Source organism: Coenobita brevimanus, chromosome 6 (assembly GCF_032717465.1).
Source record: "Coenobita brevimanus isolate Jiangsu-jjx chromosome 6, ASM3271746v2, whole genome shotgun sequence".
Taxonomy (NCBI): domain Eukaryota; kingdom Metazoa; phylum Arthropoda; class Malacostraca; order Decapoda; family Coenobitidae; genus Coenobita; species Coenobita brevimanus.
In genome coordinates this window covers 51,872,895-51,900,591 of record NC_136959.1, presented here as the reverse complement: position 1 = coordinate 51,900,591, position 27,697 = coordinate 51,872,895, and the positions used below count along the sequence as shown (strand labels likewise).

At 39.5% G+C, this 27,697-nt stretch overlaps 2 protein-coding genes across 2 annotated transcripts in view; one reads left to right on the top strand and one right to left on the bottom strand.

The window, feature by feature from the left end:
• Window positions 1-25,712, top strand: LOC145399713 (solute carrier family 2, facilitated glucose transporter member 3-like). The gene is made up of 8 exons (XM_080272261.1): window positions 1-146; window positions 10,700-10,798; window positions 16,400-16,551; window positions 17,178-17,418; window positions 17,624-17,795; window positions 18,156-18,343; window positions 19,029-19,457; window positions 19,947-25,712. Exons 1-8 carry the CDS (start codon window positions 126-128, stop codon window positions 20,097-20,099), a joined length of 1,455 nt encoding a protein of 484 aa, XP_080128387.1. The 5' UTR covers window positions 1-125; the 3' UTR covers window positions 20,100-25,712.
• Nsun5 (Nop2/Sun-like domain containing protein 5) overlaps window positions 17,720-27,697 on the bottom strand; it is a 146,140-nt gene continuing 136,162 nt past the window's right edge. The window contains exon 9 of the mRNA XM_080272271.1: window positions 17,720-17,804. Coding sequence (XP_080128397.1) covers window positions 17,766-17,804 — 39 coding nt within the window. The 3' untranslated portion in view covers window positions 17,720-17,765. The remainder of the gene's footprint in view (window positions 17,805-27,697) is intronic.

Below are 27,697 nucleotides of genomic sequence, written 5' to 3'. Positions count from 1 at the left end.
ATTACTGAGGTGACAACTCTCCTTCAGTGAGGTTGGAGGAGGAAGGGAACAAGAGAGAAAATCAAGAGGAGAGACAATAAGGTGATATTCGTAAGGGGAAAAAACAAAAACACATCAACACAACCATGGTTATCCTATCAGTTCCGGTAAGAACCATATTTCACTTTCAAGTTTCTTAAATAATTTCTAAATAGTGAGACAGTATGATACAGTTGCTTGTGAGTTGAATTTGAAAGAAAAATGTGTGTGTGGTTGAGTGCAAGTGATTGGAAAGATGCAGAGTGCTAGGAGAAATGAAAGGAGATGAGGAAACGCTGAAGAAAAAAAAGTTACGTTTCTGATAACTTGATTTCGCAATGCAGTGAATTCCTTAAATCCCGGTACTCGTTCTGTGTTTAGTGTGAAGGTACAACAGACCGCCCAAGGCAAATCGAAATTGTTTGATCTTCTTTAACATACACAATTTAATCGTGTGGGTGTACCTTTTCACTCCAGACAAATTTTCCGCGTTCATAGCAGAGAGAACCGTGAATAGGCCTATGTATACTCTGACGTGGTGATCATATGAATATTAAGTTTACTGATTAGATATAAAAATGAACTATAGTTGCTGATAAGATATGAATTTACTGTTTACTAATACATAAAGAGTACAACTGATTAAATGGATTAAATTTACTGATATGAAAAGTCTACTGTTTACTGATATGATAAAAAGAATATCGTCAACAGTTATGGTAGATATGAACACTGATCTACTGTATATATTGAGAAGAAAATTGATTGTCTACACTGCTTAAATATAACAAAATCCTGGGCAGATAAATAATATAATACTGTTGATAATAATTTGTTGGTATGAGAAAAGAGGAGATCGTTTCAGGGAACAAGAAAAGGTTGGGGGGGGGGAAGAGGAAGTGAGGTGCTATAGGAGTGAAGATTGGTATTTTGAAAGAGAGAGAGAGAGAGAGAGAGAGAGAGAGAGACTATATGACGTGATATGAGCAAGGTGCAATCTTACGTGTGCTTATTATCATTTGATTCCAATACAGTTTACGCCACCTTATCTACACATTCATCACTGCCGCCAACACTTAAAATATTACCGTGAACTTTTAAAGATAACGCGTGTGACGTAACCCACAATTATCTGTGTTCAAAGTATAAAGGCTTCCCACGTTAAATTATAAAAGGAAATAAATAAATAAAATAATAATAATAATAATAAAATCCGTAGTTGTAAGGGCAGAATTTCGGTCTATCTTCTTCATTAAATCCGAAGCTGAAATAGAGTTGTAACTGCTTTAACGTTATGACAACGCGTGCAATGTATGGCAATGAACTCTGCATCATCCTTCATAATACTTTTGCGTGAGGAGGTTAGAATATTAAGCAGACTAGAGGAGGACACGCTGAGAGGCATATATGGGGGAGGATCGTGTGTCGTGGGAGAGGGGGGTCGTTCATGAACTGGGGCGAGATTGACAAACTGACTTAAGATCCATTCCCTGTCATAACTATCATGTTTTTGTTGGAAGAACAAGAAGAGCGTTGAGTATTCCCATCTCTACTGTTCTTCCTATATAGACAAATCTTAAGCACCAGGGGAAAATACTCGGTGTAAAAACAAATCTTAGTCACGAGGAGACTATTCATAATTTAATTCTGCAGGATGGACAAAGAAAATAGAGTATAGTCTTCCTGCTTCTAATTCTTCTTATAAAACAGAACCTAATTTACGACAGGAATACTGATCTTCAGTTTGTGATTCCCGCGCCACGGATAGAAACGTCTGGAAGGTACTCACAGTACGCAGCATCAGACAAAATTTTAACTCATTTGGATGTATCTTTTTTTATACACTATTCCCTGTTATTTTTTACATATGAAATTTTTGCCTCTTACAGTCCAATTCAGTTTCCAGTTTACTTGTTAAGATCAATATTCTGACGTCTTCCATTTTCAGTCAGTCTTTATCGTTTTCACTCTTATTCAGTCTTTCGAGTCAATTTCGTGTTACCACTGAAATCTTACATGAAAATGTTTTAGTAATCATAAAAGCAAAAAAATAGGTCGAAAAAAAGTCAGGAAACCTCTCATTGCCGCACTGAGGAACGGGTGAGGGGTGAGGTGGAGGTGAGGGGAAGGGCGAGCGAGGGGTTGGGAGGAAGAGGGGAACCAGAGGATAAAGGGGAAGGGGCACTGAGGGGATGAGATGGAGGGGAGACTGAGGGAATGAGGGGATGTGGAGAGTGAGGAGATGAGTGGGATGGGGAAATGAAGGGGAGGGAGGCATGAGGAAGTGAAGAGGGGATGTCAGGAGGCGAACACTGGGTTGCTAGGAACAAAATTTCCAGTGAAAGTGGCTTTAATATTACACTCGAATGCTGTGTTCAGCTTACAATGCCCCTTTAGCACGTATTCTATATCTCATTCTTGCTGCCTACAGACGATTTTATACCATTTAGAGGAGATACCTGGTAGTGAAGGGGTTAATGAAGGCTGTATCTAACCCCTCCAGTTCGAAATTTTCCTCCTAAGCTGTGTAAAACTGTCTCAGGGATGCAACAGTTTAGAGGAAAATACGTCATCTGAGTAACCAATTAAACTGCAGGAACATGTAAACTGCCGCTAGGACCGATTGCCCGTCTTTCTATCGCTCTTTCGGTCCGATTCACTGCCTCTTTCTCCCTGACCGACCGTTATCTGTCTGGACGCACCTGGCATCTGTGAATATACATATTTGGTATCTGGACTGTGGAAAATAAAAAATGGACGGAGAGAGAGAGAGAGAGAGAGAGAGAGAGAGAGAGAGAGAGAGAGAGAGAGAGCTAGGCCTCCCGTAGTGACATAATGGTTATGCTTGCTAAGAGTAACACATTTCCTTCATCACCACTCCCAAGAGAGGTACCGTTAGACGGATGAGTTGACCCTGGTGTAAAAGCAGCCAGAATTTCATAAATGCTCTAGATAGTTATTACAGGAGGAGATACCACGTTAGAACCCGAGCCAAGGCTTGAAAAAGGTCAGAAATAATATATATATATATATATATATATATATTCACTCATCTTAAATGTCGGGACCAACTGCCTAGCCCTGGGCTCCTACGCTCATATGTGTGTGTGTGTGTGTGTGTGTGTGTGTGTGTGTGTGTGTGTGTGTGTGTGTGTGTGTGTGTGTGTGAAAGGTCACAGCTTTAGGAAATTAGAGATGAAGGAATTCTAAGCAAAAAATATTCTGTCAGCATGTGTCCACGTCTCAACAGTTTCTTGACTACAGCCTAATTACTGACGGCCTTATGGAAGAAAATGGTCTTACTTACAATTCGCTCACAAGGACATCAGCACTTGTAGCTCCATAATGGTTGAAATTTGGACACATGTTGATATAACATTTTTACTTTCAATACCATCAAATACAATTTCCCAAAGTTATGCCATTTCCTCCCGGGACACTCTGTATATGAGAGAATTTGAGCAGAACGAGGCATCTTTAAAATGTTGGTCAACCGCATCTCTGTGTCTCGTCTGGCTGCAGTATTATAATATTAAATTCCTTGAAATTTAATAAAATATGTACATATCAAACCTCTATTACACATTGAAGTTAGTTTTCTTTTGATATTCGTATAATTTTAAGCGGGATATTTTGTGCAACACGCATCCGAGATCAGTCATTTTGTCTCATTGTTCGCCTGTCCCACGGCAATACTTTAAAAGCCCTGAGACAATGCACTAATTCATGGTGATATCTGAGATCCGTGATGATTATATACGGCACATTTCACAGGCCTGACCAATAAACGTTAGCTGACGACTTTCGTAGGCTATTATACTCCATGTTACAAGACGATTTTACTCTCCAATGGATTGTAAGGGCTATTCAAAAAGTCATAACAGGTCTGAGGTGAGCGACACATAACTGAATCATAAAATTAGGTCAGCGAGAGGACAGACGGTGTGGAAGGGGGGGGGGGTGTTTGTTGATGTTATGGCTTCGTAACGATAAGGCTTCTCATGGTATCACAGGAAGAGGTGTTAACACCTGAGAAATTAACACTAAGTCATCACTATCACCTAGCCTTATTTACTTAACATTTTCTTGTAACTTAAAATCTACGAGAAAAAAAAATATTAAAGCCTCTTTGTTATCTAAGACGCATACATTATATTCTGCTACCGACAAAACGGGAAGTAATAGAAGCAATGGACAGTAAAGTTCCACTGCTGTCTTTAAGGTTGATATACAAGTTTTTCTCAGTTTACACTATCAGTGGTTGGGAAAAAACGGTGATATATTGGAATACATCTCGGACTAAAATGGGGCAGGTTAAGTGTGGGCAGATTAGACAGGATCAGATTAAGGTGGGTGAGGCCTGGTCATATAAGCCTACTTAATTTGCATAAGACATTCAGGACTGGAGGAAGCGGAAAATCTGAGGTGCGTTGGACTAGATTTAATCACGCTGTGCCAAACTGAAGCGGATTAATTAATTACATTTGATACGATTAAGTTTGGGTGGGAGAAATGTGATCAAGTTGCATCAGTTGGAAGTTTGCATTACTCGGTTACAGTTAGGAAGGGTAATACTGGCTAGGGTCACGATGAATGATTATACTTAATTATATATTAGGTTACAATATGTTAGGTTTACGGTACGGTTATAAGAAATCTGGGTACGATAAAGTAAATCATAAGCTGGAGACCTATGAAGAGCTTGGATCAGGTTAGTCAACGTGGATCTCTTAGTGCCTCTCTTATTGCCTTACCCCTATCGCTCCTGTGAGTATTTATGGGACGAATAACACAGGCAGGTGATGGCCTAAATAGATCCCTAGGTGAAATGATAGCAAAGAGAAACCAATATTGGGCACATTTTCAAGTCTGTGAACAAAATCATCCGGTATTAGCTTGAGTAAAATATCCAAATGCACCAACGTATTTCATATTCCATTATTACTACCGACACAGGATATTATTCAGCTGTGGAGGGATTAATCGAACTGAAAGACTTTGATATAACCTTCACTAACCCCTTCGCTATTAGAAATCTGGCCTAAAGCTGAATAAAATCGTCTGGTGGAAGGATGAATACAATAAAAACATAACACCGAAGGGGTTAACTACGGTAGATGCTCATTAATTGATTATTTTAAACTGCACTGTATTTTGAACCAATATGGCGGAGGTGGCCAATTCCTCGTGATTCCCACGCCTCTCAAGGTTCCTATAGACACTTGTGAACGCTTAATAACACATGTCTTTTTAGGCAGGGGTGCTGATTCTCTCTCTCTCTCTCTCTCTCTCTCTGGCTTTAACATTTCTTCATAATTATCTTCGCCCCTTCAATCTGTTTCTCCTTAAATTCCAACCTTCTCTCAACACTTCCTCCACACCTCCTAAAATTCCAAAATTCCCTCCATTCCTCCTCCATACGTCTCTCCTCTCTTCCTCAAGCTCAGCATTCTCACCACGTTTCCTCTATACCTCCCTGACCTCTTCTTCCACGTTTCCCTTCTCTCTCCCTTCTCCCCTCTCCCCAAAATTCTCTCCACAGTTCTCCCTTACTTCTTTCCCCTTTCCCTCCAGCAGGTGTATGCGTGGACAGGTGTATGTGGGTGTACAGGTGTTTCCCAGTCAACCCCACACCTGTGAACCTATGACGCTATCCTTTGTCCCTATGCAGACATACTTGGTACATAGCCACGTAACACAGCTCTGGGGAAACATTGATTCTGGGACGTAATATCTGTTCCTCGTTCCGAACATCACGTTTATAAATGAGAGAAGATACTTAAAAATGTGTAGAAGATCTGGCTTGTTACACGAAAAGGGCAGATACACTTGCTGGTACGAGTACACGGCTACGTAATACGGCATGTTTGGGTAAATAGTTGCCACGTGAAGTAATATCTGTTTTTCATTCTGAATATCGCGTCTATAAAGAACATATAACAACAATGTGCTGACAGACCTGTAAGATAAAAAAAAAATGTATATACAGTATATCCCCACCACCACCACCATAAACATCATCGGTATCATAACCTTGCTTCCCGCCTAAACATGAAGTTAGATAGGATACAGTACCATGGAAGAGACAGTACACAGCATAACAACAATAACAATGACAATAAAGGCCATTTATTCCTCCGAAGCCAGAAACTCTTATGAGTCGTAGAGAAAATGACTGCTGATGAACTAAAATATTTTGCTTACATTTAAACACTAACCAAACTAAATATAAAATATATTAAACCGTCATACGACCGGATGCTGCTTTAAAGATATAATGCCACTTCCATTCGAACCGTCAGACTCAGCCCATATTATTAAAAATAAGTATGACGCTAAGATACACACGTTCAACCACTAAGAGAGGTTATTTGTAAGTCCATGCAGATGGGCTGTGTACTTTAATCCGACGACGTGTTTCGTATATTGTTCTTACTGCTGTCAGACATACAATTAAGCTCACGAGACTTTTCAAGACAGTATGGTCTGATGTAACATTCATTAACAACTTTACTAAAAAAAAGGTCCGGCCTTAACTGTATCAAATCGTCTGTCCAGTAGCCGGAGGAAAACAAAGACTTCTCTTTACTGAAGGGGCTTTAATGTTGGTGGAATCTGGTCACTACACTCTTTTTACTCTAACTTGGCCAAAAACTGTTATCCCCCCATTTTGAGTTTTAACAGTATATGAACAATGGAATATAATGCTGGTCACGAAGAGATGCTATGAAATGGATACTGTCTTATTGTGTCACTAACCTACGTGATATAAGTTGCAAAAGAACGAAAATCTAGGCCACGTTAAGATAAAAGACGTATAGTTCGTGTGGCAAGTGTGTGCGCCTGCGCGTAGGCTAAGGATGGGGGCCTAGTAAGATATTTCAGAGAGTGGGAACATTCTGGCAGGAGCACTTGGACTCACACACTACCGTCTTCGCTCCACACACACCCTGCCAACCCAAACACCCACTCACACACACACTACACAGCTTTCGTGAGGAGTTTATATGTCAAGAGACTGTTCAACATGTTCATTAACCGAGATACTGTTCCTCTGTCGTAACTGAGAGAGAGATAATTAAGTCACAGGATCGAATTGTGAACCAAATGCGCTAACAACAACCAGCAACTGTAACATTAGACTGACGTGTGTCCTGACTTGAAGCTCACCCTATTATATCACAGATTCTTATAAATAACTGATCAATGTACCGGTACTTGTACCTTGCGCTCAAACATGCAGGTATTACAATTCAGAATGCATCCATACGAGTATACATATGTTTGTACTTTGAATTCAGATTCTCCAACGATCGCAGCCCTAGAGACAGTGTTATACAGTCTTCTCTCTCAAACACCCTGAAGTTTAACAAACTCCAACCTTTATTCGACACAATTGCTCTCTCTCTCTCTCTCTCTCTCTCTCTGACGCAACGCAACAATAGCACTTACCACCGCACCTCCAACACTGAGAGCGCAGCCAAGTCTCCACACAACTTCAATACGGATCAATGCCTCCCCAGCTTCAACTGGATACCAGCACTACACAATACGGCAAATCTTTATACATATAATAGTTATTAATTTTTCTTCTCAATTGAAAAAAAAAAAGTATCACCGTCTCACAAGACAGCAAATCTTTCCACTTCCTACAGTTACTGATTTATCTACCACAATAAAAACGTCTTCTTTGATGAAAAAAATAGTGAGCGTTCTAGGAAGAGTGTATTCAGTGATACTTGTTTCACTATATACAGTACTGACCGCAATGGAACCATAAGCATTTCCATACAGTATTACGATTTCTTAAAACCTAAACCGATTAACGTGCGAAGCTATGAAGATGTCAATATACCCTAACTTACCTCACAGGTGCAGTAACCTACATCTCAAGGACAATTATTAAAAAAAAAAAAAAACACAGAAGGGAACTAGCTAATGTAAATCATAGGCCTTTACTATATGTGAGACCTTAATTAACGAAGCCGAAGACCTATATTGTGATCAAGTCCGTTTCTGTGTATCTATGCATTATTTTTTTAATGATCATGTGGCGTGGTTGAAAGTGAACGTGTGTGGCGTGATGGTGTGACGTGGCGTGAGTGATGTGTCACACCTGGGTCACATGCCAACACTGCAGTCGTCAGATGTCACTTCTAACCCCTCCCCCTGACCCCCCCTTACCTCACTTCATCCCCTGTTCCCCTCACTCACCCCCACCAGTCCTGTCATTCACCTTCTTGTCCCTTTATCCCCACTCCTCTCTCACCCTCCACTCCCCATCTCCTCATACAGCCCCCTCACCCTCCATTCCTTACCCCTCCCCTCTACACATCAATCCCCAAACAACTCCTCACCCTTGCACTCTTCCCCCAACCCCCCTCCCTCTCTTCCCTTTCCCTTTTCATGCCTCACTCCTCCCCTTCACCTCCCTCCACGCCTCCCTCCCAATTCCTCACCTTCTCTGCCCTCCACACCTCCTCCTCCTCCCACCCCTGACACACATGCCCACAGTGACACCACTAAACAAACAGTCACAGGCGCATACTATGGCTTGCTCTGACAAACACGAGGCTCATACACCGCTGCTCTGACACGCCCGCATCCACTCCCACTTACGTTTGTAGGTCACAGGCAGTCGACTAGCGCGGAAATATTATAAAAAAAATCACCTGGGAAAAGACAGTTCTGGTTCTCATTTACTCTTTCAATGTGGCTGGTGCACATGGGTATTTTTGTCATGCTAACAAAAGACGATTTTGTTTATCTGATCACCGGAGAGATATTCCAGACTCAAAAGCTTCAAAACTATCTCGAGCAATCACTCTCTGCTACCGGCATACCTAGGACATGTATGCTAATATCTAATGTTTTGTTGATGTAAGAACCACACGTGCAAAAGGTTAAAACTTCCCTCTCAAGACTGATTGCATACAGAAGTTCAAATGAAATCATGACATACAATAATCCACATCTAAATACACAAAACTGAAAATCCATAAAACGCAGAAGATACCCACCAAACGGGCTAGAAAATGCGAGACGATGTTGCAGTTTTTGCTCTTCCGTCTCGTACCGATCAATTTGGCGGGAAAAAAATGGTGGAACTTCTTAACTGTATAATGTTCAAGGTCAGCCACATTTCTGACCCTCGTTAGCCTTCAACCGCGTCAAGTCGCAGCCCCTCAATCCATCTGTATAATAGGATGCTGACCTTGCCATATACCCACCCTAGGTAATCCGAAGCAGGTTTTTGTAGATAGCTTGATGGGGTTTTGCCATCTCGGTTCGGTACTTAAAATGACAAGTCTGGTGAAGAGTGTACGAAAATCTATTCACATCCACACTACATTTATTATTTATGTTCTTTCACATTCTTCCGGGATTGGCCCAAGCTATGAAGTTCTTAAATAATACTTTTTATTTTTTTTCACATAGATTAATGGGGATTTGCCACCTGGTTTCGGTACTTACAACGATTAGAGTCTGGTGAAGAGTGGACAAAAAACTTCTGCTCACGTCTTATTATTCTTTCACATTCTTCCGGGATTGGACAGTTATGTGGGTCTTGAATAATACACTTTTTTTCTCACATAAGTATATCCGACTCTTCCTGTGTCTCGTGGTATTTGAGTAAGGTTCACGGGAAGAAGCTGCTCTGACAATAAACGCTGATTTGCCTTCTGACATTCGGATAAGCAGGAACTGTATTAGCTAAAGAGAAACGCTACGCTATTATATCACTCGTTAGTTCTTCCTTATCTATTTTTTTTTATTTTTTATAATCCCTATTACCAAATTGCGCTTCCTCTTACTCCTCCGTTTCTTACCCTTGCAATCTAATGACCTGTTTCCTAGTTTCTTTTTAATTCATATGATTTTACACTGCTTTGGGAGAATACTCGGGTTGTGTAAGGGTTAATGGAGACTTGAAAATCCCGCCAAAAGAAATTACCTCGCTAGGGTAATAAAATTGTATAGCAGTAACCAGAATAAAGAAAATATATAAAAGTAGTTAACTAAATCTGCCCTTGTATATCTTCCCATATTTCCATTTATTCCACTTCCTTCCCTTCGTGTTTCTTAATTTTTTCTCCTTTTCTCCTTCACTCGTCACTTCCTGATTTGCTGCACTTATCAACCCCTTCAGCCAGAGGACATCACCTTTATTTGTCTTGCTACACCCGAATGAGTTTATTCAACTTAGAAAGCCCTTTTAGTAATGAAGAAGTTAGTCAAGGCTATTGAGGTATCTTAATAATTCCTCCAGGTTCGAAAGTCCCTCCTAAGCGAAATATAATCCTCGGGAGGCAGGAAGAATAAGTAACAAGTACGCTCTCTGGTTGAAAGGCTTAATATATTCTCTGTCTTCCTTGGTCTATCTGTTTATTCCTCCTGGCCAATGACGGATTTTTTAAATATTGTTCTTGTTACCTGCTGACGATTTCATTCAGCTTGGGAGAGACTTTACGAATTGGAGGGAATGATAATGCTTTCATTAACGTTAACCCTTGACTACAAGAATGCTCTCCTAAGCTGAACAAAATCGTCTGTAGATGATAAGAATAAAATACAAAATAAATAAATGGATAAAAAATTAATTCATTTTAATATCTTGCCACTGATCCGTTTATCATCTCAGCATTTCCCACATTAATGTGCATTTTTCTTCTCTCAACAGGGGCTCAATGCTCGGTTGGCGTTTGCTATTTCGGCGGCCGCCTTCGGTTCGGCCTTCCAACATGGCTATAATCTTGGGGTCATCAACGCGCCACTCAAGGTAAGCCATTAAATTTATTACCTTCTATTTACTTATTCAGACTAGAATGTATCACTAACCGACCCCTGTCTCTTGTACAGCTGTGGACAATAATATTAATCCACTTCAATGCGATAAATAATGAGACTGTGAGTAATTACTTTTGAAACCAATACTGCGATCTTTGGAGCCCAGGATTATTGTACAAGAATGTCAAAACTGTTAAGTTAAAAAGTGGATTATTATTATTGTCCGTAACTGTACCTATAACTATAATAATTACTAACCTCTTATTCTATTTCCCTCATGTCACCCGCAAGTTAGCACCACCACCACCATTAGTCACCATCCACCACCAAAACCACCACTCCTCAATACAGACTACCACCACCACCACCAAAACCACCACACACGCACACACCAACCACCAAAAACTACCATCCACCTCCGCAGCCACACCCACCAACATATTTTTTACCACCTCCCACCACCACAGTCACCACCCACCGCCTCAACCAACCCAACCACACCTGTTTCAGCGATCGTTACTCCATGCCCAACTGTCTACCACAAAAAAGTTAACTGATGTAGTTTACCTGTTCTGCCACATCCTCTACCTGTCACTACCAATGCCCTTCCTACTCCATCCCTCCGTACCACACCATTACACCAGCCCACTACTACACCACCACACCATTCCCTGTCACACTGCCACACCCACTACCACGTACCACACTACCACATCCCCTTAACACACACACACACACACACCACATATAGGCCACACCCTGCCCCCGCGGTAACACAGATTCCAATATGATCAGCTAAGTTAATCCCTTCGATCAGGTGACGTATTCTCTTTATTCAATTTTGTTTTCCAGACGATTTCAAAGCCGCTCAGAAGAGGCTTTTCAAACAAGAATGACTGAATTTAGCCTACACTGGTCCATTTACTCTCTGGTCACTCTTCTGAATTGAATAAAATCGTCTGGAAGCAGAATGAATGATAATCTCGTACGCTGGGTAAAAAGGATAAAGCCACTACCCTTGGTCATCGTCTGGATAGGTGACCAGTGCTTACCCTACATTCACTTGTGTAACGAAATCGCCCAAAATTCCGTGTGATATACCCTTTTCTGAGAGGTTAAATGGTTGTTAAGCAATGGAGAGAGAGAGAGAGAGAGAGAGAGAGAGAGAGAGAGAGAGAGAGAGAGAGAGATTATGAGTCTGAAGAAGCGATCTTTAAACAGACATGAAAGAATCAGTGCGTTACAAGCGAAGGTAGGAATTCTGGCGCTGGTGAATAAATAAGAAAATGACAAACTGTACATTAATCCTTTCGATTCAAAGTTTTTTTTTTTTTTATCACATTCTTGCTACCGTACCACCAATTCTGTTTCGGGGAGGGCCTTTTCTGACTGGAGAAGTTAGATACAGCGTTCATTAACACCCTTTATTCCTAAGTGCTCACCTAACCTAAATATAATCGTCTGTTGGCAAAAAATAAAAAAAAATAAAAAAGTGTACAAATGACGTTCTCGGGATGAAGAACGAGAGAGAAAATAAAAAGCGGAATTCCAAAAGACAGACTCAAAGCTGAAAGGCAGTTTAATCGCTGCATCACTCCCCGATGGATACTAACATACTATCAGCAGACAAGTTTATGCAAAGTCATATTCTGAAAACCAAACTAATAATAATAATAATAATAATAATAATAATCACAAAAATGAAAATTCTGGATGCCAACCTGGAAGAAACCCTGAATAACAAAAATCATAATAATCAGAAGTATAATAAAAAAGAAAGAAAGGAAACCCCCTATTAAACAATCATCATAATTTATAAAGGAACGAATCCGGGCGTGAGTAGCTGGATGGCTGGATGTTGGCAAAGGGGGAACTCACGTGTGAGAGTGGGGTTGGCAAAGGGCGGCGCGGCATGTGTATATATATAGAGAGGAAGGACAGACTGCCAGCCAACCAACAGGATCACGTGCTGCTTGCCTTTGCTCTAACTTTTCTCTGTAGGCTACTGCTACACTTCATCCCATGAGCTTCGTTTCAACCTCCTATCAAACTCCTCATGTGATCTCAACTTAATCTCATCCCTCTCCAAACCCCTCTTGTCTTCTCTTCAACTTCTCTGAATCCCTCGCGTGCTCTTCATTTCAACGCTGTCACGTACGTTTTACTTCAGGTCCCTCATATGCTCCTGAATACGTTTTTGCCCTTTCTAAACTCCTCCCATGGGCTACTCGACTTCACTTCAACCCCACCCAAACCCTTCACTTAATCTTGGCTTCATTTTAACTCTTACTAAATACTTTACGTCTTCCTGACATCATTTTAACCCTCTCCAATCCCTCTTGACTTCAGTTCAGCTCTCTCCAAACCCCCATTGACTTCAGTTCAGCATTCTCCAAATCCTTCTTAACTTCAGTTCAGCCCTCTCCAAACCCCTCTTGACTTCAGTTCAATCCTCTCAATTGTCTCCAAACACATCTTGACTTCGCTTCAACCCACTCCATACCCTTCACGCGCATGCTTTAATACTTTCACTACATGGACGTTTTTATTTTTTCTTCCGTGCTATTTTTAACTTACATTTGTTTCAACGGGAGTGGGAAGGGGGGCTCTTCGAAATGGAGGGATCAGACACAACCTTAGGTAATCCCCTCACAATGGCAAATTTTAAAAATCACTGAAAAGAAAAAAAAAAAAGGTCGTCTCGTGATGGCTTGTCTGCTGCCATATCCTACGGGAATGAACTAACCCAAACTTGCACTTGGGGGGGGGAAAAAAAAAGTACACGTAGCATAAAATTCGATAAAATTCTGTGGGAAACTGGCCCAAAATGTGCCCTAAAAGAGACTTACAAACGCCCTGAAAGAGATCCCCAAATGAGGGAGGTCTGGGGATCATTTAGGGAGTTCTAGGAAGGTCCTTGTAACTGTTCTGGAGGCTCTAGATGGATCGCAAAGGGTCAATTTCAACCTGGTCCTCGTGAGGTTCCGATAAATATAAGACATCATCAGGCTAAAGGGGTTAAAATCAACCTTGTACCACCCCCTTCTCAGTATGTTTTTTGTAGGTTATTTTAGTCACATAAGCTTGTTTCCAGTTTCGTACCAACCACCAAACCCCTTCAAAATGGGTTTGCCTTCACTTTCATTCCCCACTGATTTTACTATGTACTGTATTTGATTCTCTTCTAGCTCCATATAGTTTCCTGGCTCCCTCTTGCATTTATCGTTCCCTTTATATCAATTATTTTCCTCTGATTTTCTCTGCCTTAGTTCTCGTGCTTCTTTTCTCAGTTCTTAATTTTTCTTTTTTTCCCCTCATTTTTCATCATCCCACTTTCCTCTTCTTTTTCCTCTTTCCTCCTTCCCTTCTTCACCCACCCATCCTCTACTCACACTTCTCTCGTGACTGACTGGTCCTTTTGGCACCCTTTCCCTCTTACTGTCACACCCTCCTACTTTCTACTCACCACCTCCCCTACCCCAGCCTCCCATCACCTACCTAAACCCCACTTTTCACCTCCCTACCTTCCCACTTCTATCTTCCACCATACCTCTGCCCCAATTTGGACTTTCCCATCATTCTATAATCTTACAATTATATAATTTCAAGCCTTCCTCTCCCCATCTCCCCTACTTCTACCTCTCCTTTGACTTCCCCACTTGCCTTCTCTTCACTACAGTTCTTCCTCTACTTGTACTTCCCCATCATCCCGTACTCTTGAATATTCCTCGTACATAATCACATGGTTTCCACTACCTATCACCCCTACCTCTACACAATTTTAACTCCTTGAAATATATTTACTCTTGCTCTCTCCAACCAATTTAAACCAGTTTAGGACAGACTATTTGAACTAAAGTGGTTATGAAACAGCCTTTACTGACCCCTTCAATAAAACAGGTGGATAAAAGGGCATTTGTTACATCACACAGAGTAGATGCAATATGTTTTCAATCAGATTATGTACTGTATTCTCTTGGTTTATTCTTGTTGATTGAAAACATATTGCATTCACTCTACATGATGTAACATGTGCACTCTCAACCACTGTAATGTCTAGTTTCATCTGACCTCTACTTCTTCCAATGGTACTATTTCCTTTCACCTCTCACTAGTCACTGCGGCAAAATCAAGACCAAGCAAAGCTTGTGTTGCTCTCACATAACTGTTGTTTTCAAAAAAAAAAAAAAATGAAACAACAGTGACAAAACCAGGAGAGGGGGGCGCATGTCCTCTCTCATACTCTCACAAGAATATGATATTATAACCTGAATCTGAACCTCATCCTTCCGGTGTTTAGTTACAGCATATGCTCTCTATACAGTATTGTCATATGTTACCAGTAAAACGCCTTTGTCGGTGAGGTATGAACGAGGTCATTAAAATCCAAAAGCATTAAAATGTTGCCTTACACCCCAAGGATGCCTAGAGTATACTGATGGCTATCTACCTACCAAGTTTCATGTCTTTACAACAAACTGTCTGGCCTGTGGCCCTCTTTAGAAGACTTTCGACATGCTGCACTTGGCGCATGTCACGTGCCACGTGCACCGCCAGGGTGTGATGAAACCTGTCAAAAACAAATCTTAATGACTAGGGCTATAATATGGTGCAAACCAAGCTGTGATCGGCCCTGTGGTTGCTGAGATATAAGCTTCTCAATAGTGTTACAGTCAGGCCAGGTTGGGCTGGGCCAGGATGGGCCGCTCATATGTTAGAACTTAGTGTTAGAAAATGCCACTTCTTGAAGAGAGACTCACAAGGGTTTCGTCCTCGCTTTTCATTACTGTATAATACCTCCAAAAAATCCATATTGAAAGGGGGTCTCCCCCACAGTTGCTGTCCCCACCCCTTCTTTCACCACTGATATTCCTTTTATTTAGTAGGTGACATTGTTTTAGACAAACTGGCAATGAAAACATTGATTTAGCCTAAATTCATGTTCATACACCCTTACATCATAACTGATCAGGACCATCAACATATGAATCATATTAATCATATTAAATCATATTAAGCCTTCTACAGATAGTGAGTGGTGTACTGCAGTCTGAAATATCTTGTAAGAAAAATGAATACCGGTACTCGGTCATAGTAAATCATCATCATCATCATCCATACATCATTTCCAAACCTTGGAAAAAGAGAGAGAGAGAGAGAGAGAGAGTTTGATAGCAATCTCTACCCAACTGAATGGACCACACTCTCATTCACTCACCATTCAAGCCATCAAAATCTTAGTACTGTATAATGTCACTATACAGTTCTTCTTTAAAATCTATGTTGTGTCTATTAAGCTACTGTACTGTACTTACATATATGTTTAGACTATGTGAAATGTATAACACGCACATTAGTCTCACTTCCGTATCTTGATGGACAACAACAAAATTACTATCCCAACATTTTGTGGGGACAACATTTAACCCTTTCACTACCGGAGGTCTCCCTTAAGCTGAAACAATCTAGTGGTCACCAGAATATAACATTTCAGCAGTAGCTACTATAAAGACATAACTGTATTGAAGGGGTTAAGGACTGATCATATACAGAAATCTGTCTTCTTAACACTTACCGTCCTTCTTCCACACAGCTCATGGGTCAATGGATGAACGAGACCAATTATGAACGGACGGAAGAATATCTGACAGACGGACAAAAAACCATGATCCTCTCCATCATGGTTTCCATCTACTGTGTTGGCGGTATGATTGGAGGCTCACTTACAGGTGTCTTTGCTGAAAGGTGAGATATGCAGACTGAATACTGTGTGGGTTAAACTTAATGCACACATACACATGTAAACAAGCTCCTAATTTTTTATAATTTCTGAAGCATGTTATGATTCATTTGTTTGAATTTTCATTATGGTTGCTGACTAAATTATGTTATGTGGGATATAGGTTACTTTAACAATCACAGGGTCCATTTACGACTGTCAAAAACAGGGACCGCGCTAGTCTGTATGACTGCAGAACAGTCTCAGGGCTTAAGGTCTGAGATGTGTGAATATGGGGTTAAAGTACAAAATCACACTCACTTTAAGTGGAGAACAGGCATCAATTCATCAACATTTTAATAATGTACCACTAAGTGAAACAACTGTAAAAGAGGACTACCTGTATATGAAAAACAACCTGTCATATTCATGGTCTGACATAGCTGTCTCAGAGAGAGAGAGAGAGAGAGAGAGAATCAATGTGCATACTGTTGATCAGTTTTCCAGGTTTTTTCTCTTTACAGTAGAGTACTTGCATGCTGGACCCTACCTAAATTTTTTCAGGTGGGGATAAAAGAAGTTAGAATAATGATGATGATTATGACTTAAGGCAACACATCACTAAAGTTAGCATCATTCTTTGTTTATTCAGATTTGGACGGAAAGGTGGACTGCTCCTGAACAACATTTTTGCCATTGTGGCTGCCATCCTCTTTGGCTTCTGTAAACTGGCTGGTTCATATGAAATGCTGGTAGCAGGTCGACTTGTCATTGGCATCAACAATGGTCTCAATGCTGGCTTGTGTCCTATGTACCTCTCTGAAATTGCCCCAGTCAACCTACGTGGAGCTATTGGCACAGCATACCAGCTTGTTCTCACTATCTCAATCCTGGTAAGTCATGTCTATGCAGTTTACAGTTATGATACTAAATTATACAAAATTCATAAAACATAACTAACAAATGGGTCATTGCAGAAATATCTAAAAGCAGTGTGCTATTGTTGTACTCATTATGAAAGCCCCTGTGGAAACATGGAAGCCTGTATTGCTTACAATTTATGCTATGTTTTTATTATAATTATCTCCTCTCTACCAGATTTCACAAATAATGGGTCTGGAAAACATCCTGGGTACTGAGGAATTGTGGCCAGTGGCATTGGCTCTCACTGGAATCCCTGCAATCTTCCAGTTGCTCACCCTACCAGTCTGTCCCGAGTCTCCCAAATTCCTCCTCATCACTAAGGACGAACCTGTTGCTGCACAGCGAGGTGAGGACACTAGTAGATCCAGGACAGCCAGGAAATGAAAGAGGGAAAAAAAGTGAATGAATATCTGTATGTAAAAAAATTGTAAAAATTTTTTATTTGTGTAATAAAGAGGCAAGAGAGAGAGAATCAATGATTTTCATGAGCATAAAAAAGTTTGCTAAGAAGCAATGACATAAGAGAACAAAGTCAGGATGGGTTAGCAAATTAAAGGAGATTGTGAACTATATGAAAACTGAGAGACCTAGAAATTACAAGTGTTACTTTATGGGCTGCATTACTGTGGTTTACTTGTCTCCTAAAGCACTAGCAAGGCATTCTACTGCTTTACTGTACAGCTTATCATCCCTTTTATTTTTCTAGCTTTGACCTGGCTGCGAAACACAACCAATGTGCAAGATGAAATGGGTGAGATGCGCAATGAAGCTGAGGCAAGCAAACTGGTGCCATCTGTTTCTCTGAGGGAGATTACAACTAACCCAACCCTCCGCATCCCACTCATTATCTCCATGATGATGATGATTGCTCAACAGCTCTCTGGCATCAATGCTGTGAGTTGGCCTCAGTCATATGCTTTAAGTCCTCCCATTACAGAAATTTTTGTTCAGTTCCTTATGTTCAATTCTTAAATTGAGTTTTAGTTCAATTTCTTATTCAGGTTAGGTCAGCACTTTAAATTTAGTACAGTCTGATACTGTGAATGTTTCTTATATTTTCTGATAATATTCTGCACTACTGTACTACTTTACATTAAACCACTATTGCACTATACAGTAAAATACACTTACAAAGTAAATATAAAATGTAATTACCTTAAAATATTTAAAATACTGTGAAATACTGTACTGTGTACAAAATTACTCTTGTGAGCGTAAATTAAATAAAATATATATAGCTTTGTTTAAAACAGCTTGCAGCACAAATCACAAACTATTATTCTGCTCTAGTACTTATGGCAAAATACAATTTTTGCCTTATCTGGCCTAAAATTGTAACCTCTCCATCATGGATGCTAAGTTGTAACAATACACTGATATGGACATATGGTGCTAGTCATGAAGAATGTTATGGAAATGACATCGATCTGTGATAAAATGATGTGGATCCATTGTACTGTCTTTTTCTGCTACTGAAATGCAAAAATAAAAAAATCTGAACCAAATTAATGTGAATAAGCTATAGTTAATACTATTCACTGAATATTATGTTATGCTAAATTGTGTTTTTTTGTCTCAGGTGATTTTCTTCTCCACGGAAATCTACAAGTCTGCTGGTCTTGATGATGAGGCTTCTCTCAATGCTACCATTGCCATGGGCACCATGAATGTTCTCATGACCTTTGCCTCACTGGTCATGGTTGAGAAGTTTGGGCGCAAGACTCTTATGCTGGCTGGTCTGAGTGGTATGCTGGTTGATGTGTTCCTTCTCTTCATTTGTCTGCTGGTGAATCAGGGGGAGACAGAAGCCAACTGGATCAGCTTTGCCTCCATATTTCTGGTCATCTTCTTCGTGGTTATGTTTGCCACAGGTCCTGGCTCCATCCCCTGGTTCTTTGTCACCGAGCTCTTTGCACAGAATGCCCGCCCTACAGCTTCATCTATTGCTGTGGCAATCAACTGGACTGCAGCTTTCCTAGTCGGACTGGGCTTCCTTCCACTGGCTCAGGTATGTATGCTAATTTTTTTTCTCTGCTTGAAACATTGCTTAGTGTTCACAGACTTCACTTGCACTTTTCTGTTCTTAGGCTCTTTAGGATTCATAAACGCATTACTGTTTACTGAACACTTTATTACATTTACTGAATCTGAGTATACTGTATATGTCATAAAACACATGGTGTTTATTGCATTGCATTTTACTGTACAATACTGCAATTTTCAAAAACATGTGGTTCAGCTGCTTGATTATTTTTTGATAAAGTTAACCACCATTAGTCTCACACATTCAGTGGGCATAATACAAATTGACAGAAAATCGTGGAGGGAAATATTTAAAGAGCTGTTTTTTTCTTTTCTTTTTTTTTTAACATCACCTTTAGGTTTGTAAAAAATTAGCTGCTCATACTGTACATTCTGTAACTTATCCAAACTTCATATATTACATGATTTTATGGATAAGAAAAAAGCTCTGCTCAACAAAATCCGACTTCAACAGGCTCTGGGTGCCTACGTGTTCCTGATCTTCGTGGTACTTCTGATTCTCTTCATTATCTTCACATGGTTCAAAGTCCCTGAAACCAAAGGACGAACCATTGACGAAATTACTGCCATGTTCAAGCAGAAAGCATATGGAGGCAACAGTGTCTGAGGTAACTAACACAAACTGTTTTACAGTCACCCAGACTAGTTCACAAAATCTTTTCAAAGGTGGATGACACCAAAGGAGGAAGGTTGATGCTTCTTTTTTTTTTTTTTTTTTTTTTAATGGCAGGTGAGGAGGGAAGTATGAAAGGAGATATACAGCTACATTCAGTTCTGTTTGCATGTTCTGAAGTGAGAATGTGTTACCGGTACTTCAATTATGGTACGGCTTTGTCAGTGGTGTTGTAACTTGTGATTCACTAATGACTCCCTGTCTGTTCTGTGGTATATGAGATGTGCACTGGTATGTGGAGAAAATATAAAAGCTTTCATAGCTGCTGTAAAATTCATGAAACAAGCTACAGGGAACAGTTGTACATTTACTTATTTTAGCTCTAACTTAAAACAATTTGTTGTCAATTGTCAGTGCATTATGTCAGTCTACATTCAACCTGTTTCCTTTAGATCATTTGATGTTGTGATACCTTATATAACCAACTAGGTGTTTGCTGCATTGGTCATACCCACCAAAAAAACAAAATAATGTTTTGGTGTTCGTGGTACCATGTTATGTAATAAAAAAAGATCAAGAAGGAATCAGTTTTATGTTCTGAGGTCATCTGATCTGCTCATTCAGAAGAATAAGAAAGTACAGTAGGATACTTCTGAAGAGCAAATTTAATGCAGGTACAAGTGTGCAGTATTTCAGAATAATGCTAATCCACCACATGAACTCAAGATGTTGATTTCAGTGGCATTGATCAGTAAGCTCTCTGGCAAAAAATGTGAAATCCTGTATTCTCTCTTAGCAGCTACAGCAGTTAATGGACTCACTGTTAAAATGATATTATCAACAGGTACTGTACTCAGTTTGTGATCATAGAGTTTGACTGATGCTCACATGAGAGCTGTTTCCTTCCTACATGTGTGATATAATAAGATTTTCGCAGGTGTGTACGTATTTTTGCTGTAGGATTAGCGTAACTGCTGGTCAAATGCTACCTTAACAGGCTGATGAATCCTGAGTGCAAAACTGTCATCTGTTTGAACTATTCTGTCTGAATCTGTTCCTGCATATTTTTTTCTAGACTATTTACAAAGTGTGAGGATGAAATGAAATTACTGTATATCCACGGCAACCAAAAATGTTAAATACATGTGTCTAGGTGCACCTTTAAAAACTAGTAGCTATGGCTACTGGTTCATACCAGCATAACTAGTTTGTCTTAGGAAGTCTTCTAAGGCCATCACATGCTAACTCTTTGACCAGACATTGCTCTGACCATTCCCTGTTCTTGCCATTGTAATTTGTCTAAATATAAACATTTTCACACATTCCAGTAACACATGACTTATTTTTGGTTATGTAAACAAGAATATTAAGGAGCCATCATTTGCGAAATTGACAAACAATGGAAAGAACAGCTTGGTAGTGTTGGACAGTCATTAATACTGGTCAAAGGATTAAATGTTTGCGTCAGGTGGTGTGTCAGATGAAGTACAGTATATGCAGATTTCCTTAACCGTCTTAATTGTGCAGGACGATACGGTTCCTGTTTGTTGTTGTTGTGGACCCTGGTTCATCTGGATGTGAAGCTGATGGACTGCAGACTGAAGTTGCCCTTTTCCTGCAGTCCATCCTCTTCCTTCCATGAGATAGGCAGGGAGCCAAGGAGTGTTTGCATAACGTAGTGCATAACACCACATGAAGGGGCCTCTCTCCTGCACCAAGGTTTCTGTTTATCAGCTGACTTTAGGGGTCACTGCAGTAAATTGTTATAACAAAAAGGATGGACGAATTTCTGGACTTCGTATTATTGTACATAATCAAGCTGTGCCTGGAACACATGTATACCTGATAGGTCTCACTGCTCAGTCCACTAGAGTCATTCTACCCACACTGTTCCTTGTGGTATAAAAGTAATTGATAAAGTAACGATTATTTTTAACACTGCGACATCTTGGGGCATTGACAGTCGTGACTATGGCAGTAGTCTCCAGGAAGTAAGCAAGATGCAGATTAAATGAAACCATTCATTTGCAACAAAAATTATTGTATCTTTTTCATAAAGGTGGAAATGCTGTATAAAAAATAAAAAGAAATGCTTAGACAAGGAAGAACACAAGTCACCAGAACAAGTACAGTAATGGAAAAAGTTTGAATACCCTTACTATAACAGTAAGAAGCATAGTGCCTACACCAACAGTTATAGAATTTCTAACTATCTCTTAAGGTATAGGAACTTTATTATTTGTAAATGAATAACTGAAATGAGGAATGAGTGTTATCACATAGAATATAATCATGAGTAAATAATCAAGTATTTATAAAAGACGCACTAGAATGGTCACAGTAGTGTTCATACTGGCAGCTATGATTAATCAAAACTGAGAAGAATTTTGGTCTTCAATAACTTACATCAAATTAGTATGGTTCCAAAGGATACAGTAATATAAACTGTGATGAATGTGGACGGAAAGCCACCATTAGGCGAACATGGCTGATGCATACATGCATGTTGAAGCCTTTATAAACAATATACATATGAATGAACACATTCTAAAACGCTGTGAAATAATAAACTATGGTCTACCTTGTAAAATTTATGTCCTATGGTGTAGTACAAACCGAGACCTTGGACAACAGAAGTATTTTAGTATACAACCTGTACATGTCATTTTTACATCATATTTTAGTTATGGCAAATGTCAATGCTAGTAAAAATAACAGAAGCAACCATTTAATGCAGTCTCTGTGTATAAGTGTGGTTTACACCTGTCCAGTCACTTGCCTGTCAGTGTATTGTACTGTATTGTGTCAGTTTATGGTGTACAGTTTATTGTAAATCTCCTTTTTTTTTTTTTTTTTTTTTAAGCAAAATGTGTTTGGAAGGAAAAAGAACTGAAACAGCTGTAGGTAGCTGACTTTCTGTTTAGAGTATTTTAGATATTCATTCCTATATCTGTCTAGTCAAATGTCTTTACAGTTGGACTAATGTATTTTATTTTATAATACAAATGAATTACTGTCTCAAGTGGCAAGTCTAATTCACAGAGAGGCAGTAAATTCATTACTGTATTTCATGTAATTACAGTATTTTGTCAAAACTTTATGCTTTGATAATACTGTAAATTGTAAGAGCATATTTTCTTACTTGGAGGATAGCTTCATGGTTCCCAGAAGCTGAATGATAACGGGAGAATATTGAGGTATGCTGAGCAAAACTGCACTTTCACGTAATCATTATCAATGTTCATATTTTATGTTAATTTTCTTAAGAACCTTTTTTGTTTACATAAACAATCTGTTAGTAGTTTTATACACTGTGTACTTAGAAACATCATATATATTCTCCCATATGGACTTTTCATTTCTAACAGCATTTAATATGCTTTTTCTGTTTTCCCCGGAAAAATTATATGCACCACTCAGTGCTCGTGTAATGAAATGCTAAATTCAAATTATCACAATATAGGTATAGAAAGCAAATGTTTTGCTTCACTGTACCAGGGTATTAACATCTATGCACTTTGATGCTGCAGAAACAATAGCACAAGTACACAGTAGCAGTAAGCTCTCATGCAACATAGTATATATACAGTACATATGTGAATTTCAAACACTTGTCTGGCACTGACTTCCAGTTAAACTGAAATTAACCTTTGTCAGTACAAGTTAAATGTGGTATTCTGTGCTACTTACATACTTTCTGCAATTACTGTGCCACGCAAAATGATCATGTATTTTCAGTAATAACAGTGCTAACTATAATAGCTTATTCTACACTGTCAAAATGACTTTTAGGACATTAGAAATGTGGTGGTCAGTGTAGAAAAGTAAAATCAAATTTTGCTACCATTGGTGACTTTTTACATACCTTACATTAGTAATTACACTAAAGATACTATTATTTAATTAACCAAGATTTTTTTCCCACACTCTAATAGTCAGGGCTAACAGTTTCTGTACATATGTCAATTTGTAAGCATGATTAAGCTTACAGATATATAGGAAGGTTTGGCAGGCTGGGCATTTAAACATCAGTAAGAAAAAAAACAAAAAAACAGCTACCCTGTCATCTATATCTGGTCTCATCAGGAATATATATATATATATATATATCTGACCTTCTGAATGCCCAGCTGTATTGATGACTTAAGTGTGACAGCGTTCATTTTCAACACTACCCTGTGATCTTGTACCGGCTAGACACAGCGGGTCTGAAGTCACTGTGCCATTGTGATATGAAAAACTTTAGTTCAATGTAGTTGTTATTAGGTAATGCTGAGTTCTTGTAGCAAGATCATTGTGGTTTGATTTAGTAACTGTAATTCTCTATAAACATTTGCTCTATTACAAAGAAAGTTAGAGATGTTAGATACAGTATTATGTTATTCAAAATTTAAATCTGGTGGTATTTACAAATTCTTTTATGTATTGTACCGGAGCAGTACTTTATACAAAAATATTAGTTACATTACATATTATTGGATTCATTTTTAAGGCATTTTGTAATTACAGTTGTTAGTATACTTTTTATTGTTTGTAAATACAGTATTACTGATGATACTTCACATTCATGTTTTCATTTTCTTTTAAGACACAGAGGCAGGGTAGTAAGTATAATCAGAACAAACATGGTGGCAATGTAAACAGCAATAATCATGACTCAGTACTGTTGTTGATCCTGTAACCAAAGACCCTGCAGTACTCATCATTTTGCAATACCAGCCATTTGACTTGGTGAAGCTTATGTAATTTTTCTGATTACTGTATTATGATTTTACAGGCCTCCACAAAAGCCTGCCTAACCCACCCAAAGATAATAATTTTACACACATTCATGTATGGCCTGCAGTGTCATCAAGGGGTGTATACCAGTCACCTTGCCTTAATTGCTCTAACCATAGTGGCATAGTCAATGGCCCGTGTATCCAAAAGGGACTGGATGTTCTCGTTCTTACACATGGACCAAGCACACCTTGGTGATTCAACAAAATGAGGATACTGTATTACAGTGATGGAGTTGTTAAATCACTATCACTTCTTTGGCATGCTAATGCCTTTTTACAGTACAGTGTACAGTACTTTGTTATTTTTTTATGATTTTCTATAGCTTAGGAAGGCTCTTATACTCAATGGATCAATGAGGATTGTATTTAACCCTTCCACTTCAAAATGTCTCTTAAGCTGAAGAAAATCATCTAAAGGATGCAAGAACAAAATTAAAAGTATGTCATCAGTGAAGTGGTTAACGACCATGTCTAATTTCTGATAACACCTACTGCTCCGAGTGTCACGAATGCATCTCATAATGTCTCATTTTCATTACTTTGCACTACATTATAGTTCTGTTTGTCCGTAGATACAAAGCAAATTCATATCACACATCGGTATAAGAAAATTCTGCATCATCATTTTCACTGATTCATCATTTCATTGTGAAAAGTTTCATGGCCTAAATAATATTTTTTTTATAGAGGGCATGTCTAGGTATTTTAGTTATGAGATACAGAAAATATATATAAGTATATGTTGGTGTTATGTATAAAGTGCAGTTTATGCTTGTACATAACACCTAGGTCATGTACAGTAATTTGAAATAAAGTTGAATGTTTATGATGTGTATTTTTTCCTAATGTACTACTGTACAGTGGACAGGTGATTCGTATTTCAAACAAAAAGAACTGAACAGATATAATCACTATGGAGAGACTGGACAAAACGTTGAATGGAACATGACTAACTGTGTCTTTGTAATGAAGGATGCTTTGGGAATTTTACTAATACAGTATAACGCAAGAAAGCCTTGGTTTAATCATGCTTGTTCTAATGCTGTCAGCAACAAGGAGAGGGCCTACAAAAGGTACCAGAGCCAACCCACCCCTGAATCACATCATCTTTACGTTTCTGCCCGGAATCGTGCTAAGTCTGTTCTTCGCTCTGCTAAAAGTAATTTCATCCGTACTAAATGCTCTCAACTCTCCAACTCGAATTCTTCCCGCTCCTTCTGGCACCTTGCCAAAAACCTTTCTAACAACTTTACCTCATCATCTTTCCCTCCTCTTTTCTACTCTGATGGTTCTGTAGCTATTTCTTCTACTGATAAAGCAGATCTCTTCGCACAGACTCTGTCCTCCAATTCCACCTTAGACGATTCCGGTGCTGTTCCTCCATCACTTCCCCCCTCTGACTTCCTCATGGCTGACATTAAAATTTCTTCAGCTGATGTATTTTCTGCCATCACTGGCCTCAGTACTAACAAGGCATATGGGCCTGATGGGGTCCCTCCTGTTGTTCTCAAGAACTGTGCTTCTGTGCTTACACCCTGCCTAGGCAAACTCTTTCGCCTTTGTCTGTCAACTACTACCTTCACTTCTTGCTGGAAGTTTGCTCTCATTCAGCCAGTCCCAAAGAAGGGTGACCACTCCCAACCCTCCAACTATCGTCCAATTGCTTTAATATCCTGTATTTCAAAAGTTTTCGAGTCAATTCTCAATAGAAAAATTTTAAGCATCTTTCCTATCATAACCTTCTTTCCGATCGTCGTATGGGTTCCGTCAGGGACGCTCCACTGGCGATCTTCTCACTTACCTTTCAGACTCCTGGTCATCCTCCTTTTGGGACTTTGGCAAAAGCTTTGCCATTGCACTTGACATCTCAAAGGCTTTCGATCAAGTCTGGCATAAATCTTTAATTTCCAAACTGCCCTCCTACGGTTTCTATCCTTCTATCTGTGCCTTCATTGCTAGCTTCCTTTCTGGTCGTTCTATAGCCACTGTTGTAGACGGCCATCGTTCTTCTCCTAGATCTATCAACAGTGGTGTTCCTCAGGGCTCTGTCCTATCACCAACTCTCTTCCTTTTATTCATCAATGATCTTCTGAGCTGTACATCTAACCCTATCCACTCATATGCTGATGACTCCACCCTTCACCTTTCCATTCGGTTCCCGCAACGCCCATCTCAACAGTTACTTCAACAAACAAGGGATGAGGCTATGGCACACCTAATGTCTGACTTGGCTCGTATCTCTGACTGGGGTAAAATAATATGGTTGTTTTTAATGCATCAAGACTCAGTTCTTACACCTATCAACCCGACAAAATCTTCCACAGGTATACCCATTAATGTTCAATAATATTCAGCTTAATCCTGCATCATCCTTGAACATGCTTGGGGTTTCATTTACTCGGGACTTATCTTGGAAAGATTATATTACATCTCTTGTAAAATCTTCTTCCAAGAGATTGGGTGTGCTAAGCCGACTTCGCTCTTTCTTTACCCCTGCACAATTGTTGATTCTATACAGGAGTTTTATCTGCCCCTGTGTGGAGTACAACTCTCATGTGTGGGGAGGCTCCCCACATACAGCCCTTTTCAATAGGGTGGAGTCAAAGGCTTTTCGTCTCATTAGCTCTCCTCCTCTTGCTGACTCCCTTCAACCTCTGTCTCTTCGCCGCACTGTTGCATCTTTATCTCTTTTCTATCGCTACTTTAATGGTCACTGCTCCTCTGAACTGTCTGCTTGCATTCCTCCACCTCTACGACGGGCGCGTAGCACCCGTCTGGCAGCAAACTCTCATCCTTTTTCTGTCCAACTCT